The sequence below is a fragment of the Pseudorasbora parva genome, chromosome 13, assembly GCF_024679245.1.
Source record: "Pseudorasbora parva isolate DD20220531a chromosome 13, ASM2467924v1, whole genome shotgun sequence".
NCBI classification, from domain to species: domain Eukaryota; kingdom Metazoa; phylum Chordata; class Actinopteri; order Cypriniformes; family Gobionidae; genus Pseudorasbora; species Pseudorasbora parva.
Genome location: NC_090184.1, coordinates 13,829,999 through 13,846,516, shown reverse-complemented (window position 1 = coordinate 13,846,516; position 16,518 = coordinate 13,829,999). Strand labels below are relative to the sequence as shown.

The 16,518-nt window shown below is 37.2% G+C and overlaps 1 protein-coding gene across 1 annotated transcript in view; it reads right to left on the bottom strand.

The window, feature by feature from the left end:
• inpp5l (inositol polyphosphate-5-phosphatase L) overlaps positions 1-13,567 on the bottom strand; it is a 52,272-nt gene extending 38,705 nt beyond the window's left edge. Inside the window, exon 1 of the mRNA XM_067413240.1 lies at positions 13,029-13,567. Within this exon, the coding sequence (XP_067269341.1) occupies positions 13,029-13,088 (60 nt within the window). The 5' untranslated portion in view covers positions 13,089-13,567. The remainder of the gene's footprint in view (positions 1-13,028) is intronic.
• Between the last annotated feature and the right edge of the window lie 2,951 nt (positions 13,568-16,518).

Below are 16,518 nucleotides of genomic sequence, written 5' to 3'. Positions count from 1 at the left end.
TCAAACTTCGTAACTATGCGTGTGGCTCCGCAACCGAAGAGCCATGAGTTCCAGACGAATCTGCTGGCCGAGAATGACGTCTCATCACGCCGCACCCGGTCTGCGCGTCGAGTATAAACACCTCCCCAAACGGACGAGGCGCGCTCAGTCAACGAGAGAGACGAGGAAAACAAAAAAGAATGCATATGGCAATTATCGCGGCCGGAAAAATTATCAAGCTCATTTTTTTTATCGTGCGTTTAATTGATTTATCGACTATCGCGACAGGCCTAGCTATTTCAAAGCCGTTTTACAAAACGGACTCAGGCCAAGTCCAATAACAAACTTGTAGCCAATCAGCAGGTAAGGGGCGTGTCTACTATTGATGGTGAGAAGAGAGGCTCAGTGCAGGTCATTATTCAAAACACACGAGTCACACAGGACGGACATTAGCCGCAAACTAATATACGCTGGCTTTTGCTTGAATATGCTCGTGTGTCATGTTCGCTTGTTTGTTCATTTGCGACTGTATTGTCACTCACTTCAGCGATGATAAAGACCCATTAATTTCCAATCACTGTATGGAGCGTCTAAATCTCCTCACTGACTGTTTCAAGCGTCAGCTCACAAAATGTGTCCTACAAGTAAGATAATATACTCCTAATATATGTTTGTTTTCTCTTTTCATGATCTATAGAACCCTTATCTGGTCATAATTGTAATATTTCGTTAGCTGGACTATCGAGCTTGTGTACTATCGAGTTGCCATGAGAACTGTTTGTGTTTTTGTGATCGCTATAACTCTAATCTTGTCATAATTGTAATATGTTGTTCATTAGTTGGGCTGTCGGCTCATGTTAATGAACAACTTTCTATCGAGTTGTTCATGAGAACTGTTTGTGTTTTTGTGATGGATATTCACTTTTTCATTGAATATTTGACCTGGTATTAGTAACACACAGATTCTGCTATAGTCGTTGCCTGGGTTACGTGTGTGTAGGGTGGAGCTATCAAAAATAGGACCGAGACCCTTTTTAGGGATAGGGGCGTGTTTGTTTTGTTGATTTAAAATAACAACAACGGTTACCAGAAAGCACTTACCCCACCTTTAACCACTAATATCTATAATATTTTTACCCTATATTTGCCAATTTTATGATAGAAAATAGGTTTTTTAATTTGTAATAATATTTCACAATATTACTGTTGTAACTTTATTTTTGATTAAATAAATGCAGCCTTAGTGAGCAGACGATACTAAACATTAAAAAGGCTGTCAGTTAGCACTGCATTATTCATATACCGGTACTTTATAGTCAATAATACCTTGAGATTGCTTGAAAAAACACCTTTTGAAAAACCTTACTTAAACTTAAAAAAAATTGTACACATTCCCAGTGTAATATAAAATAAATATATATAAAGATGTACACTGGCAGCTCAGAGCTGTACAGCAGCATTTAAGTGTGAAATGTATTTAATAAATTTAAAAATAAAACACTACATAGACTTAACTATAAAATATACATTGATTCTTAGCTACTGTAGTAGTTTTTCAGTCAAGAGCAGTCAGTGATTTTCTCTGTCTTTTGTTGTTATTAAAAAAACTCTTTCATTGAGAAATGAATACAGGTTTTGGAACAGTATTAGAGTGAGTAAATAATACATCATTTTAGAGGTCAACTGTCCCTTTAAGGACAGTGTGTTCACTAGGCTGCGCTGCTGTCAATTAAAGACCTGCGTGCATCTAATATACAGACACATGCGATTTTACTTTCACTGTAGTTCAAGTTCAAGTTCAATTTTATTTATATAGCACATTTCCCACAGCCCCCAGGCTGACCAAAGTGCTTTACAGAAGGTCAAGAATAGCATACATACATAAAAATAAAACCAGAAGAGAGTAAAAAATAAAAAGCACAACTTTTAAAAGTCAAACACATCAGGGTAATCAGTACGCTAAAGTAAATAGAAATTTTTTTAACAGTGACTTAAAAATAGACAGGGTAGGGGCCAGCCTGATCTCTAAAAGCAGGGTATTCCAGAGTCGTGGCCCTGCTACCGCAAATGCACGCTCACCTCTACGCTTCAGTCTAGCGCAGTTCTAGCACTGTAGACATAACTGACTGTGTTAATGTATGTTAAACTTGTGTGTATTCGACAGTATTAACACAGTATGACCAGAGTCCAGTAATCACGTGTTTGACAGGCGTTTAGTGCTCGCGCTCGAAAAAGCGCATGTTAAAACTGTGCATAAGCACGCAAATGAAATGTTTAACCGGCTTTAAAGCGCATACAAATAATAAACTTTTGTGATTGTGAATAACTATACTGTTCCGTCAGTATAACTAATGTGTGATGTGAATGTATATTGTTGTTCAGTATATTGGGATGGAGGCAAATGATAGAATTTGTAGAAAAATAATTAATTCAATGCAAAACCAGAAAAAACGCAATTCACAAGCGCGTATTGAACCGTGAATGCCGTACCGAACGGTTCAATATTTTACTGAGCATTGTGGCATCTCTACTAGAAACGATTCATTTCGACACCCCTAGCCCGATGACACCACTCTGGAGCATCAACTTGTGTTCCATTGTGATTCATCGCTCCACACAACTCTTCTGAACCACTCTGAACCAAACTTCTCACACTCTGCCAAAAACTTCATTCTGTCTTTGATGTTTTTCAGAGACAGCTGTTGCTTTTTGAGTAGTGCCTTTTCTTTTTGCTTTACATTTTGCTAATTTCCTGACCAATAATATGTGGTAAGGAGACTATTAAAAGTTTAGTTTTTTTGTCCAGTACAATTTCTGATTAAAAAAAACACTTAATTACAGTAACATAAGTATTTGTATTTTGTTACTTCACACCCCGCTAAAGGTTTTAGTAAATAAACAGTTTTTAAAAAAAACGGCCACAGAATGACTAAATGTTACACAACATATTTAAAGATATCTGTATCTACTTCCTAATAACACTGGTTGCTACAAAAAAGACCAGTTTTATCAGTGTCACAGATATGTGCCCGTGGTCTGCTATATTATAACCACAAGTGTGATTCACTTCAGTCCTTCGGTCAACTCATTGCAGAATAGTAAGGTACAAGACTTTCCGATGTTCATTTGAGAACTCTAATAGAAGGCAGACCACTGCCAGTGTATCTGCAGGTTGTCTAAAACATACTGTGCTACATGTTGCACAGTTTCATTTGTTTTTGTCTCTTTCATGCAATGGCCACTAAAAAAGTGAAAACACTAACCACTCCCTTCCACAGTCAGTCAAGCATGCAGTGAAATCAGGTCAAGAGAATTTGACTGCACAGCCGGTGAAATAAATGGATGGAGCAGCAGAGCAGAGCCTCATTGATTCTAGTGAATTTGACAGGGCCCAGAACAGAATTGCATCTGATGCAATTCAGTGTTACTTTGATCTTATAAAGACCTTTTATGGACTTTTGTTCACTATCTTTGTTTTCTTGGTTCCACTGAATTTGAAGGGTGGGGAGGCCAGTGGAAACTTCCTTCATTTTATCTCTCAAGAGGATTTCCCAAATTTGAAATGCATCATTTCCTGTTGCCCGCTCCAGACGCGCTTACAGCCGACTTTAAATAGCATAGAACTAAGTTCATTGAATTAGCGTACTTTAAAATGGCAGGTAAACACTGCAGTGTCTAGAGGAGTCACTATCGGAGGGAAAAGAAAGCTTTAACCATGCAGCTCTAATGAGGAGTTCCTCAGATAGTTGCACCTGTGCATTCGGTTATTCCATCATTGATCTGACATGCAACTCTCCCAAAAAAGCAATCAGTTTACAATAAAAAAAGATCAGTCATTGCTGAAACCCTCATTGCGTAACAAAAAGGCCTTGACAAAAGAGCCTTCAGCCAGAAACACTTCATGCAAGTATGCAAAAACAAAATGCATGTTATTCGAGTAAGCTGCCATAAACTTGACTTTTTCTTGTTTAGCAAGATTCTCTTTTCAAGTTCAAGTTGCTCGAAATGACAACACAAGAAGATAGTTTACTCAAACATGCCATAGAGTCCTTGATACCAAGTCAAGTCAAGTAACCTTTATTTATATAGCGCTTAAAAACATATATAAATAATGTCATCATCGATCTCAGTTCAGTTCTCATACAACAGAGTTAGTACAGTCAGATCAATACAGTAGAGTCAATAATATTGAATATTAAGTGTCCCCAACTAAGCCAGAGACAACATGATGTGCGCTATGAATTGCGGTCATCGATTTTCTGATACATTTTTGACCAAATGTGATAACTGGTTATGCAATCTGATACGTATTATAACATCCAATAGGCTTTTTTTGAGGGAATTTTAAAATAAAGCATTAAGAAATGTTTGGAGTATGAAAAAATAAATGTGTTAAATAAGAATTTACATTCTGCATAAACAACATGAGGTTTATTTTAAGGAACATGAAGAGTTTGTTCAGCACTGCAACATACTTTATCTTATATACAATTTATATATATTTTTATATATATATATATATATATATATATATATATATATATATATATATATATATATATATATATATATATATTAGGGGTGTAACGGTTCACAAAATTCACGGTTCGGTTCGATACGATACACTTGTGTCACGGTTCGGTTCGGTATGTTTTAGATACAGCAAAAAGAAAAAATTGGCAGATAAATTACCTTTTTTATTATTTTTTTTATTAAAACTAACAAAGTATAATTTTTTTTTACATTGAACAATGATGGAGCTATACTTTACCCATCTTCTATGTAGTTACAGGAATAAGACATTAGCTCTTTACATTAGCGTGTGCGGTGCGTGTTGCGTTGCGTGTGCGTTGCAGGAGCCCCACACCCTGTAGTGCTTTCACACATGCTGCGTTTGCAGTCCGCAACTGATCCGCTGTTGCGTACCACAAACACAGCATTTATTCATTATTTTTTATTTAAAATCCAAAAGTTTTTACTGAACATGCCTCGTCAGAATTCCAATTCTCTTTGTTTACTCTTTAATAGAAGTCAGGTTACGTAGCCTACTACATTTAAACAACATTTTATTAAACTCATTTATTCATATTTATATACTTTAGATTCAGCTCACACAAGTGGCAAAACATTTAAACATAAGTTATAGCCTTAAATCACAAACATTTTAAATTAGAAACTTACAATAGTCTATTCAAAAACAGTCGACTCTCCTCTTATCTTTCGTTTTTACACCCTTTTAAAAGAAATCCTGCAGGTCAAAAAGAACTTTGCTTTTCACCTCCAAGAAAGTACAAGTGCTCTGCATTATGGCACATTTTTTTAACCTTAATGCCAGGAAAGGTGTCGTTTTGTTGCTTTACTTGAGAAAAAAAAGCCATGTGTTGACTTTGAAACAAGAGTATATTTTAAATGATATGCATCTGTGGTGAAATTACTAGATTTTCGCGTCAGTACATGTTTATTTTAATGCGAACAATGTTCTATCACTTTAATGCAGCAACGCAGCGCAGCAAGAAAATAGACTCGGTACGAAAACGATCCGTGCACTGCTGCAGACGCAACGCTCCTGGAACGGACTGACGGACCGCATCCGCGTGCAGTGTGAAAGCTGTCATCCGTTAACATGGGTACGGAAAAAAATACGCACCGCACACGCACTGCAGACGGAGTGTGTGTGAAACGGGCGTTAGGTCTCATATCCGCAGCTATAAATAGACCACTCGCCGCGGTGATGTCTTTTGCCATTTGAAGTTGGAAATGTCAGTCTAAATGCTGCGGGGATAGTTTGTGGCTGTTTCTCCTTTTTATCGTCTTATTATCGGCGTAAATGAGTTGATTGACATGGAATGAATTATTCCCGCTGCTGTACCATCAGCAAATGCGACAAACCGTTGTTTTTTAATCCATCACTCTTGCCAACACCATCATAGCTTACAAATAATCCAAAGTTCACCCAAACACCAGACCTGTTGGTTATTGGAGGATCTTCTATTTCTGGTTTGTTAAACGCAATAGCCATTTTGCCACGAGCATTCAGCGCGTAGCCTACTGAGTAAGCGAGCACCTGACTGAGCAGCCTAAAACATATTTGTTTGTTTTTTTCTTTCACTTCGGCGGTGTCAGGGGCATTGGCTGTTATGTCGTTTTGGTTATTGGGCTACCTTGTTGAACGCATTTTATAATTCACACACTTTTTTATTTTCCAAATCTAATTAATTAGTCCAAGAACCGAAAGCCTCGTACCGAACGGTTCAATACGAATACGCGTATCGTTACACCCCTAATATATATATATATATATATATATATATATATATATATATATATATATATACACTCACCTAAAGGATTATTTGGAACACCTGTTCAATTTCTCATTAATGCAATTATCTAATCAACCAATCACATGGCAGTTGCTTCAATGCATTTAGGGGTGTGGTCCTGGTCAAGACAATCTGTCAGAATGAAAAAATAGAGCTGAAATTATCGAAATATTGCAAATGTAATGTACATATCGCAATATGCATATCGCAACGACACGCAATATCGCAATGATTTTAATAGGTTACTTCAACATTGTGAAAAGTGTACGTTTTAGGTCGAAGCATATAGCAGAGAATCGACTGGGCACGCGACTGTTACCCATGGGACTTTCTTGATGTTAAAAAGAGAAACCGAATGAGTGTCTATAGGATCCGAGCTCTTAAAGTGACAGGCAGCTAATATAGTAAAGCTGCTGCTCCCAACAACATAAGAACAAGAGAAAAACACTCAGTGCTCTTGGCTGAATAACCTTTGCAGATTATGAATTATGAGATTGATACAATTTGTTTCACATTCTTTCTCAGTTTAATACTTTTATTAAAATATAATTTAAATAGATTTTACACACTATTGTATCGCGTATCGAATATCGCATTATTTAACAAGATATCGCATATTGCATTTTTCTTTAATATTGCACAGCCCTTATGAGAAAGAAAGCTGATTTAAGTATTTTTGAGCATGGCATGGTTTTTGCTGCCAGACAGGCAGGTCTGAGTATTTCACAATCTGCTCAGTTACTGGGATTTTCACGTACAACCACTTCTATGGTTTACAAAGAATGGTGTGAAAAGGGAAAAACATCCAGTATGTGGCAGTCCTGTGGGCGAAAATGCCTTGTTGATGCTAGAGGTCAGAGGAGAATGGGCCGACTTATTCAAGCTGATAGAAGAGCAACTTTGACTGAAATAACCACTTGTTACAACCGAGGTATGCAGCAAAGTATTTGTGAAGCCACAACATGCACAAACTTGAAGTGGATGGTCCATCCCTTTATGACCACCATGTTCCCATCCTCTGATGGGTACTTCCAGCAGGATTTTCAAATTGGTTTCTTGAACATGACAATGAGTTCACTGTACTAAAATGGTCCCCACAGTCACCAGATCTCAACCCAATAGAGCATCTTTGGGATGTTGTGGAACGGGAGCTTCGTGCCCTGAATGTGCATCCCACAAATCTCCAACAACTGCAAGATGCTATCCTATCAATATGGGCCAACATTTCTAAAGAATGCTTTCAGCACCTTGTTGATGCAATGTATGAATCAATGGTACATTCATATTAGTGTTTTCATGTGTCAGGACAGCTACGATAAAGCCACAATAAGCCAACCTGTCAATCCATCTTGATAGATGAAGCCAGGGGTGTCCAAACTCGGTCTCAGAGGTCTACTGTCCTGCAGAGTTTAGCTCCAACTTGCGCCAAACACACCTGCCTAGAAGTTTCTAGTATCCTTAGTAAGACCTTGATTTGTTGGTTCAGCTGTGTTTAATTGGGTTTGGAGCTAAACTTTGCAGGACAATGGCCCTACAGGATCAGGATTGGACACCCCTTGGTGAAGCAGGAACATAAAGGGGTGAACTCTAACGAATAAGAAAGTTTTACTCACGTGACTTGCATAAACACATTTTGGCTTGCTTTGAAATGTTGCCTTGTGAAAGTGAACAGAACCAAGAAGAAAAAGCAACATTGTAACAAATTAAGTCCCTGTTTCAGAACAAACCAAACAATGTAGAGGTCTGAAAATGCCCTTAATTAATCACTTTTTTGCATAAATGGATTGTATAAACCTTTAACACCGATTGTCTCTACTTAGACTCAATCCTTTTAGGAAATGAAGACATTTAGCATCTTCTGTGAGATTTGTCCTTTCACTAAATATGATCACCTCATTAGACATGACGAATAACAGCTAAACACTAAACTCAAGGATCTTGCAAAACTTGAAAGGTCTGGTAAACCCTTCATGTGGATAAGAAGAATGTAACCATTTTTGGAAGTCTGCTACAACATTTATACTGACCTATTCAAAAAAAGAAGCGACTAAGGGTTGAAGTCCTTTGGGAAAAGATATTCATCTGTTTACAGTCACAATGGACTGTGACATGTGCTTTTTCTCAGCCAAACATGGCTGGAGGAAACTGGGTACAGGGCCAAATTTCCACTTGTAGCCTCAGTCCTCCATACACACAATGAAGCCAATGCTCCAACAAAAAACACTCCGGAAAGACAGGGCTGAACATGCATAGTATGAGGCAAAATTATTTCTGTAGCAAGACTCTGACTAGTTCCAGTTTTGATCCAGTTTTATCATCTAAAAATTGGATTATTTAGAAATTTAGTAAAATCTTTCCTTCATCAAGTCTCATGATTTGACATGGTATTAATCATGCCTTTATCTTAAATGTGCAGTGTGTAATAATCATGATTTATCTATTGACAGAAATGATATATAATATACATAACTTTGTTTAGTGGTTTATAAATACATAATGAACCACTATTTTTTTATGACCTTAGAATGAGTCATTTCTATCTACATACACCGCGAGTCCCTTACAGTGAAGTCACCATTTTGTAGTGGTGTAACAGATCACAAAACTCACGGTTCGGATCACGAGTCACGGATCGGATAATCCACATGAAGCCAGAGTTTTCCCTATTTAATCTTTTTTTTTTTCTCATCTCAAAAAATATCTGCGTACACACGAAACTGCCTCAGAATGATGTAGTATATATAATGCCAGGCCAGTGTGTGGCGCTGTAATTCTACCACAGAAATACATTAAAAACAGAGAAGAAGAGTTATGGCTAGAAGGAGTACAGCAATAATAGGATGCGAGGCAAGATAAATTAGCTACTTACCAGATTGTGTTTTATTAATGTCTACTCCTACCACAACCTTAAACCTACTTTTACAATAATGCAAATGCAGTAATTAAATTACACAATATTGATGTGTGCACACTGTAAACCCTAATAAGTTGAGAATACTCAAATGATTTGAGGAAAGTGATTCCCTCAATTCAATTGAGTAATGGAGTCTCCTAAAACTTGAATATTTAAGTTTACTTAACTTGGTGCTCACTTTCACTGTACTTAAATTGTTAAGTTCACCAAACTTGCTACACCAGTTCAGTACACCATGCTGGGTACAACCAATCAAAACTTCCCCATTGGTCCCAACATGCATTGCAGCATGAATAAATTATGCGTCTGAATTGTGACAAATTTTCTTTGAATTCTTACTATTTGCTGTTACTTTTGCTGTTTTGTTCTGGTGTTTTTGTAGCTTGTTTTATGTTCAGAGTTGATCTGTTTATCAGATTTTTTCACCATTGTAAAAAGTTTTGTCACCATTGTAGAGATTCATACGCAGATTAGTGATGTGTGTATGTGTCTAAATAATGCCATAGATTTAAACATTTTGTGAACATAAAAAAAAAAAAAAAATTATATTAGCACAATAGTGAAGATTCTAGTATTATTAATATTTCAAAACTATTAATAACTGCTTTGATATCCAAAGCATTGGACTCTGCACAAGATCAGGGATTCTGCCTATACTTGATGATGTTATTATCATCATCAATGAATAAACAACACCACTTGATGATATTTTCTCTTGGCTTTTTGTTACTTAACATATGTGTCTCACAAACACAAAGCAGCCAGAGAAACACTAATATTACATTATCATTTGTCAAGAGCCCAACTAAAGCAAACACTTATCTCCATCATGGTGACTTCCAACAAAACTATTATTTTCATTAAAACAGAAATAAAGTCAATCTGGTTATAAGTTAGTTCACGTATTATTGTTAGGTTTAGTAACTTACAAATTTTTACTTACCGAATTTAAGATTGCACACAATGAAAAAGTCTCCATCTTAATTTGAATCAGCAACAAGCAACAGGTGAGGCGAAAAGGACCGCCTTTTGGAAATGTCCTCCAATCAGTGAATTCGTTCTCTTGTTGCTAGACAGAACTCCTTGCATGGCCAATCACATCAAAGCAAGACCAGAGTGAGCTATTTTAATTACTTATGATTTTGAGTTCATACAACTTGAAATCTTAAGTTTATGCATTTTGTAGGTTAATAAGTTATACTAACTTATATGACTGAGTTTTTAGACTAAACTAGTAATATTTAGTCAAGTTTACTTGATTTGTTTAAGTAAAGACAACATTAGGGTTTACAGTGCATGCCCAGTGTCTGTAATTGTATGGCCTTCTTGTATCGTCTTTAACGAAAACGTAAGGATGTCGGTTTCAGATTTATCCACTCTGAGACCCGTTTTTTTTTTAAATACCAGTGTCAGGCTCCTAAAAACTTTGGATCCATCTGGAATAAAGGACAACTCCGGTGAGAAATAACCCTAGGGGTAATTAACAGATGGTTACCGAGTAGATCGTTCTCTGGGATGCGTTTTCTTGAAAATCAAATGTAAAGAGTTTTATCTTTAAAAACAGATTAGCTTATAACGCTAGTCTATGGGGCACAGGGTAGACACAGGGTGGTAAAATTAAATCGCTAGTTAATACCACTAACAAGGCTCAAAATAGCCTCACACTAACACGGTAGCATAATGAGGGTCCCTACATGCAAATCGAAGCATTGAGAACTTTGTAAGTGTACAAACAGTATAATAAGAAGATAATTTATAAACATAGTCCCTTACGCGTTCACGGACAGGCACCATCTTGGAAAACAGTCTCGACTAATCGATCCACGAGCGCTGTTCTAAGTGAGCTGGTCGATAGGAATTAAGTTTGTGAAATGTAATAACATGGACATTTTTAGTTTTATTTATTTATTTTCTCTGTTGTGTTCAGTGTTTTCTTCCGGAAACAACGGACCATATGAGATTCCAAGTCACAGTTCATCCCTTAGCAGAGCGCTCGTGGCTCGATGGCGCCTGTCCGTGAACGCGTAATGTACTATGTTTATAAAGTGTCTTTTTATTAAACTGTTTGTACTCTTACAAAGTTCTCAATGCTTCGGTTTGCATGTAGGGACCCTCATTATGCTACTGTGTTAGTGTGAGGCTATTTTTAGCCTTGTTAGTGGTATTAACTAGCGATTTAATTTCACTACTCTGTGCCCCACAGACTAGTGTTATAAGCTAATCTGTTTTTAAAGATAAAACTCTTTACATTCGATTTCCATGATAACGCATCCCAGAGAACGATCTACTCTGTAACCATCTGTTAATTACCCCTAGGTTCATTTCTCACCGGAGTTGTCCTTTAAGCGCTGATACAAATTTTTTCTTTTCATTTTTTTTTACTTATAGCTAAATGTGTCTCCGTGTGGACGAGGCCTAAGTAATACGCTTCTCAAACAAGAAAAAAAATGTACGGTGGGACTTGTTTTTGTCTGTCAGGAATGTATGGTTGTTGTTTACTATTGCTCAGATCTCATGTGAGTGAGTTATTCATCCTTGCACCGAAAAAACTCATCAAAAAATGTCTTTGGAAATTACTTTGATTAAAGATTACGACGGTACATTCATTAAAAAAAACTATGATGCGCATGGATAAATCATTTAAAATAAATACTGCAATATTCTATGAAAAATAAGAATTACAACTTTTTTTTTCATGGTGACTTTAAATAACCACTTCCACAATATTGGAAAAGGTACTAGTTATTTAAGAAACAAGTACTAGTGAAACTGAAAACGATACTAATTACATGAAAGCAACCATGGTAACATAAAAATGGGTCTGTCGTAAAAAATGTAAAGACAACTTGTCATAAACTGCCAACATTAGCTATTCACAATTCATAATGAAAGCTCATGTATAATTGTTTTTTTTCCTTCAGTAGACTAACATAACTGCAGGCCAGAGTGTGTGTGTAGTAGCAGTATAGCAACTCCCCAGTTTCGCGGTAGCGCTTTGAAATATCTCACAACTGGTTGTCAGTTTCCTGTTTTATTTGAATACACACACAGGCCGGTCGCGCGGTGTGTGATAGGTCGTTAGACCTGTGGGGAGGTGCTGTCATACAGCACACTGTGAATGGGGGAGGATATCACTCTAGACTGGGGACTCGTGTGTAAGAAAGGCCCAGTGGAGCGAAGAAACCCTGAAGTGGGTTCACAGCAGTACGTTACCTGCAATATGGAGGAGCCGCATGAGAACGTCCAGCTGATAAGAGAGAGGTGTCGGAGCCACTCGCGCAGGACGCGTTCTCGCGTTCAAAAACAGCAAGACGCAACACTCGCGTCTCGCGAAGCGTTTTAAAAGTTGAACTTCTTTTAAATTGATATGGCAACTTAAAAACGAGAAGTACGAAGCTGGAAAAGAAACGGTGAAAGACTTCAGTATTTACAAAGTGTTTACATAAAAAAATAAAACGACGCACAATGACGCAAGGCGGCGTCTCTTATGAACGGCCCCTTAGAATATAACAACGGATGAGTTAACGTAACAACATTAACAGTTACACCGATTAATATATAGCGCCGTTCGGAGTCTTTTAAAACGCAGCTATTCATGGGGTGATTTGGCCTACCTATATTCATAAAACGTCTATTTTCAAGATCACCTAAACAAACACAGCGCTGAAAAGCAGGTTTCTAGTGAAGTACGTGCATTTGCAAATGAACCGCTTGAAATAACACACCCCAAAATATTTCGTTGCGTTACTCATTTATGACGTTGAGTAATATTCTACCTGAAAAGTAGTATGAAATTTAAACAGGCGACTTACATTGTCAAACAGTGATCCAACGTTTGCAGTGACCAGTAAGACGTCCGTGAACATCTCCATGATCAGAAGCGAGGTGGAGAAAAGTCTAATCTTACGGAGGAAATCCCAATCGCAGCTCTTTATTGTAGGAATAACAAATGGTTTACAGATAAGAATAGAAAAGTCTAGCTATCTTGCCCTGAAGACAGAGCCCACGAGAGCGACGCTCGCATCTCCAGTCCTTCTGTCATGAGGAAACATTCACGTTCACGGTGTTTCTCTTCTTCAGTTGCTCAGCGGTGGACACGGAGGGATTTCTCCTCCTGTCTTCATGGTAATTGGACTAGGTTCTTAAGCTGAATTAACCCAGCGTCGAAGCATATGAAGCCTCAGAGTTCCTGCCGTGCCAGACTAAAGCAAACTAGTTGCGCTGTCAATGTTATGTTGCATTCGAAGCTCCGCCCTACACATGTAGTGAGGCAAGCTACTGTACAAATGCGAAGCGTCAAAGTTTCCGTGTGTCAGTCAGACCCAGACCGTAAATACTCACTTAAGCGAGGTATCTAGGCCTTCTGTGCTTTGTGAATTTGTGTCAGGCTACGTACACGCACACGCAGGTGGTGCATATATATATATATATATATATATATATATATATATATATATATATATATATATATATATATATATATATATATATATTAATAAATATATATTATATATATATATAATATATTAATAAATATATATTATATATATATATATATATATATATATATATATATATATATAATAAATATATAATATATTAATATATAATATAATAATATATAATAAAATAATAATATATAATATATATAATATATTAATACATATATATATAAAATTATGCACCACCTGCGTGTGTGTATGTAGCGTAGGGTACACAAATTAAATATATATGTATACATCAAGTGGACCGAAATTTATTGGATATTTCAAACTTTTTTAACAAATCAAAAACTGAAAAATTGGGCATGCAAAATTATTCGGCCCCCTTAAGTTAAAGGGTTAGTTCACCCAAAAATGAAATTGATTTCATTAATGACTCACCCTAATGTCGTTCCACACCCGTAAGACCTCCGTTCATCTTCAGACACAGTTTAAGATATTTTATATTTTAGTCCCAGAGCATATGCAGTCAATGCCCACTTCACTGTCCATATCTAGAAATTCGGGTCGCCAATGTCACGTGATTTCAGCAGCGAACTGCTGAAACTGCTGAAATCACGTGACATTGGCGACCCAAATCTTTGATCGATTCACTGATTCATTAACCGTTTGATTCTTTTTGGAGGCACATGGAGGAGAAGACAATGCTAAATAAAATCGTAGTTTTTGATATTTTTGGACCAAAATGTATTTTCGATGCTTAAAGTGATTCTAATTAACCAACTGATGTTACATATGGACTACTTTGATGATGTTTTGATTAGCTTTCTAGTGCTACAGTGAAGTGGGCATTGACTGCATTATGCTCTGGGATTAAAATATAAAATATCTTAAACTGTGTTTCGATGAATGAAGGTCTTTCGGGTGTGGAACGACATTAGGGTGAGTCATTAATGACATCAATTAAAATTTTGGGTGAACTAACCCTTTAATACTTTGTTGCGCCACCCTTTGCTGCGATTACATCTGTAAGTCACTTGGGGTATGTCTCTATCAGTTTTGCACATCGAGAGACTGACATTTTTGCCCATTCCTCCTTGCAGAACAGCTCGAGCTCAGTGAGGTTGGATGGAGAGCGTTTGTGAACAGCAGTTTTCAGTTCCTTCCACAGATTCTCGATTGGATTCAGGTCTGGACTTTGACTTGGCCATTCTAACACCTGGATATGTTTATTTTTTAACCATTTCATTGTAGATTTTGCTTTATGTTTTGGATCATTGTCTTTTTAGAAGACAAATCTCCGTCCCAGTCTCAGGTCTTTTGCAGACTCCATCAGGTTTTCTTCCAGAATGGTCCTGTATTTGGCTCCATCCATCTTCCTATCAATTTTAACCATCTTTCCTGTCCCTGCTGAAGAAAAGCAGGCCCAAACCATGATGCTGCCACCACCATGTTTGACAGTGGGGATGGTGTGTTCAGGGTGATGAGCTGTGCTGCTTTTACGCCAAACATAACGTTTTGCATTGTTGCCAAAATGTTTTGGTTTCATCTGACCAGAGCACCTTCTTCCACATGTTTGGTGTGTCTCCCAGGTGGCTTGTGGCAAACTTTAAACGACACTTTTTTCTTCTTGCCACTCTTCCAGAAAGGCCAGATTTGTGCAGTATATGACTGATTGTTTTCCTATGGACAGAGTCTCCCACCTCAGCTGTAGATCTCTGCAGTTGATCCAGAGTGATCATGGGCCTCTTGGCTGCATCTCTGATAAGTCTTCTCCTTGTATGAGCTGAATGTTTAGAGGGGCGGCCAGGTCTTGGTAGATTTGCAGTGGTCTGATACTCCTTCCATTTCAATATTATCGCTTGCACAGTGCTCCTTGGGATGTTTAAAGCTTGGGAAGCCTTTTTGTATCCAAATCCGGCTTTAAACTTCTCCACAACAGTATCTCGAACCTGCCTGGTGTGTTCCTTGTTCTTCATGATGCTCTCTGTGCTTTAAACGGACCTCTGAGACTATCACAGTGCAGGTGCATTTATACAGAGACTTGATTACACACAGGTGGATTATATTTATCTTCATTAGTCATTTAGGTCAACATTGGATCATTCAGAGATCTTCACTGAACTTCTGGAGAGAGTTTGCTGCACTGAAAGTAAAGGGGCCGAATAATTTTGCACGCCCAATTTTTCAGGTTTTGATTTGTTAAAAAAGTTTGAAATATCCAATAAATTTCGTTCCACTTCATGATTGTGTCCCACTTGTTGTTGATACTTCACAAAAAATTAGTTTCATATCATTATGTTTGAAGCCTGAAATGTGGCAAAAGGTCGCAAAGTTCAAGGGGGCCGAATACTTATATAGGAATAAGGCACTGTATATATATATATATATATATATATATATATATATATATATAGAGAGAGAGAGAGAGAGAGAGAGAGAGAGAGGGGGGGGGGTGGACAGAGTACACAGCTTCATTACTTGAGTAAAAGTACAGATACCCCTTCCTAATTTTACCCAAGTACAAGTACAGTCAGATGTCTACTTAAGTAAAAGTAGCCTACTGAAGTACTTGTTTTTAAAAGTACTTGAGTATTAAGAGTACATTTTCTAAATATTGCATTACTACTGCCACAGTGCTTACATTTATGTACAGAAACGTCTTACGTGGAGTTATGAAAAATGTCAATACCTTGGAGAATGTAAAAGGAATTGAACGTAAAATCAAATCACTTTTTACCATGTTGCTTTATTTAACATTTCTCACTTTCCCACAAGGCAATAGCTCTGACAAACCTCTGCTAGAGTTTTAATAGATTTTTTTGCACCCACATTTGAACCTAAACACACCGCATACTCA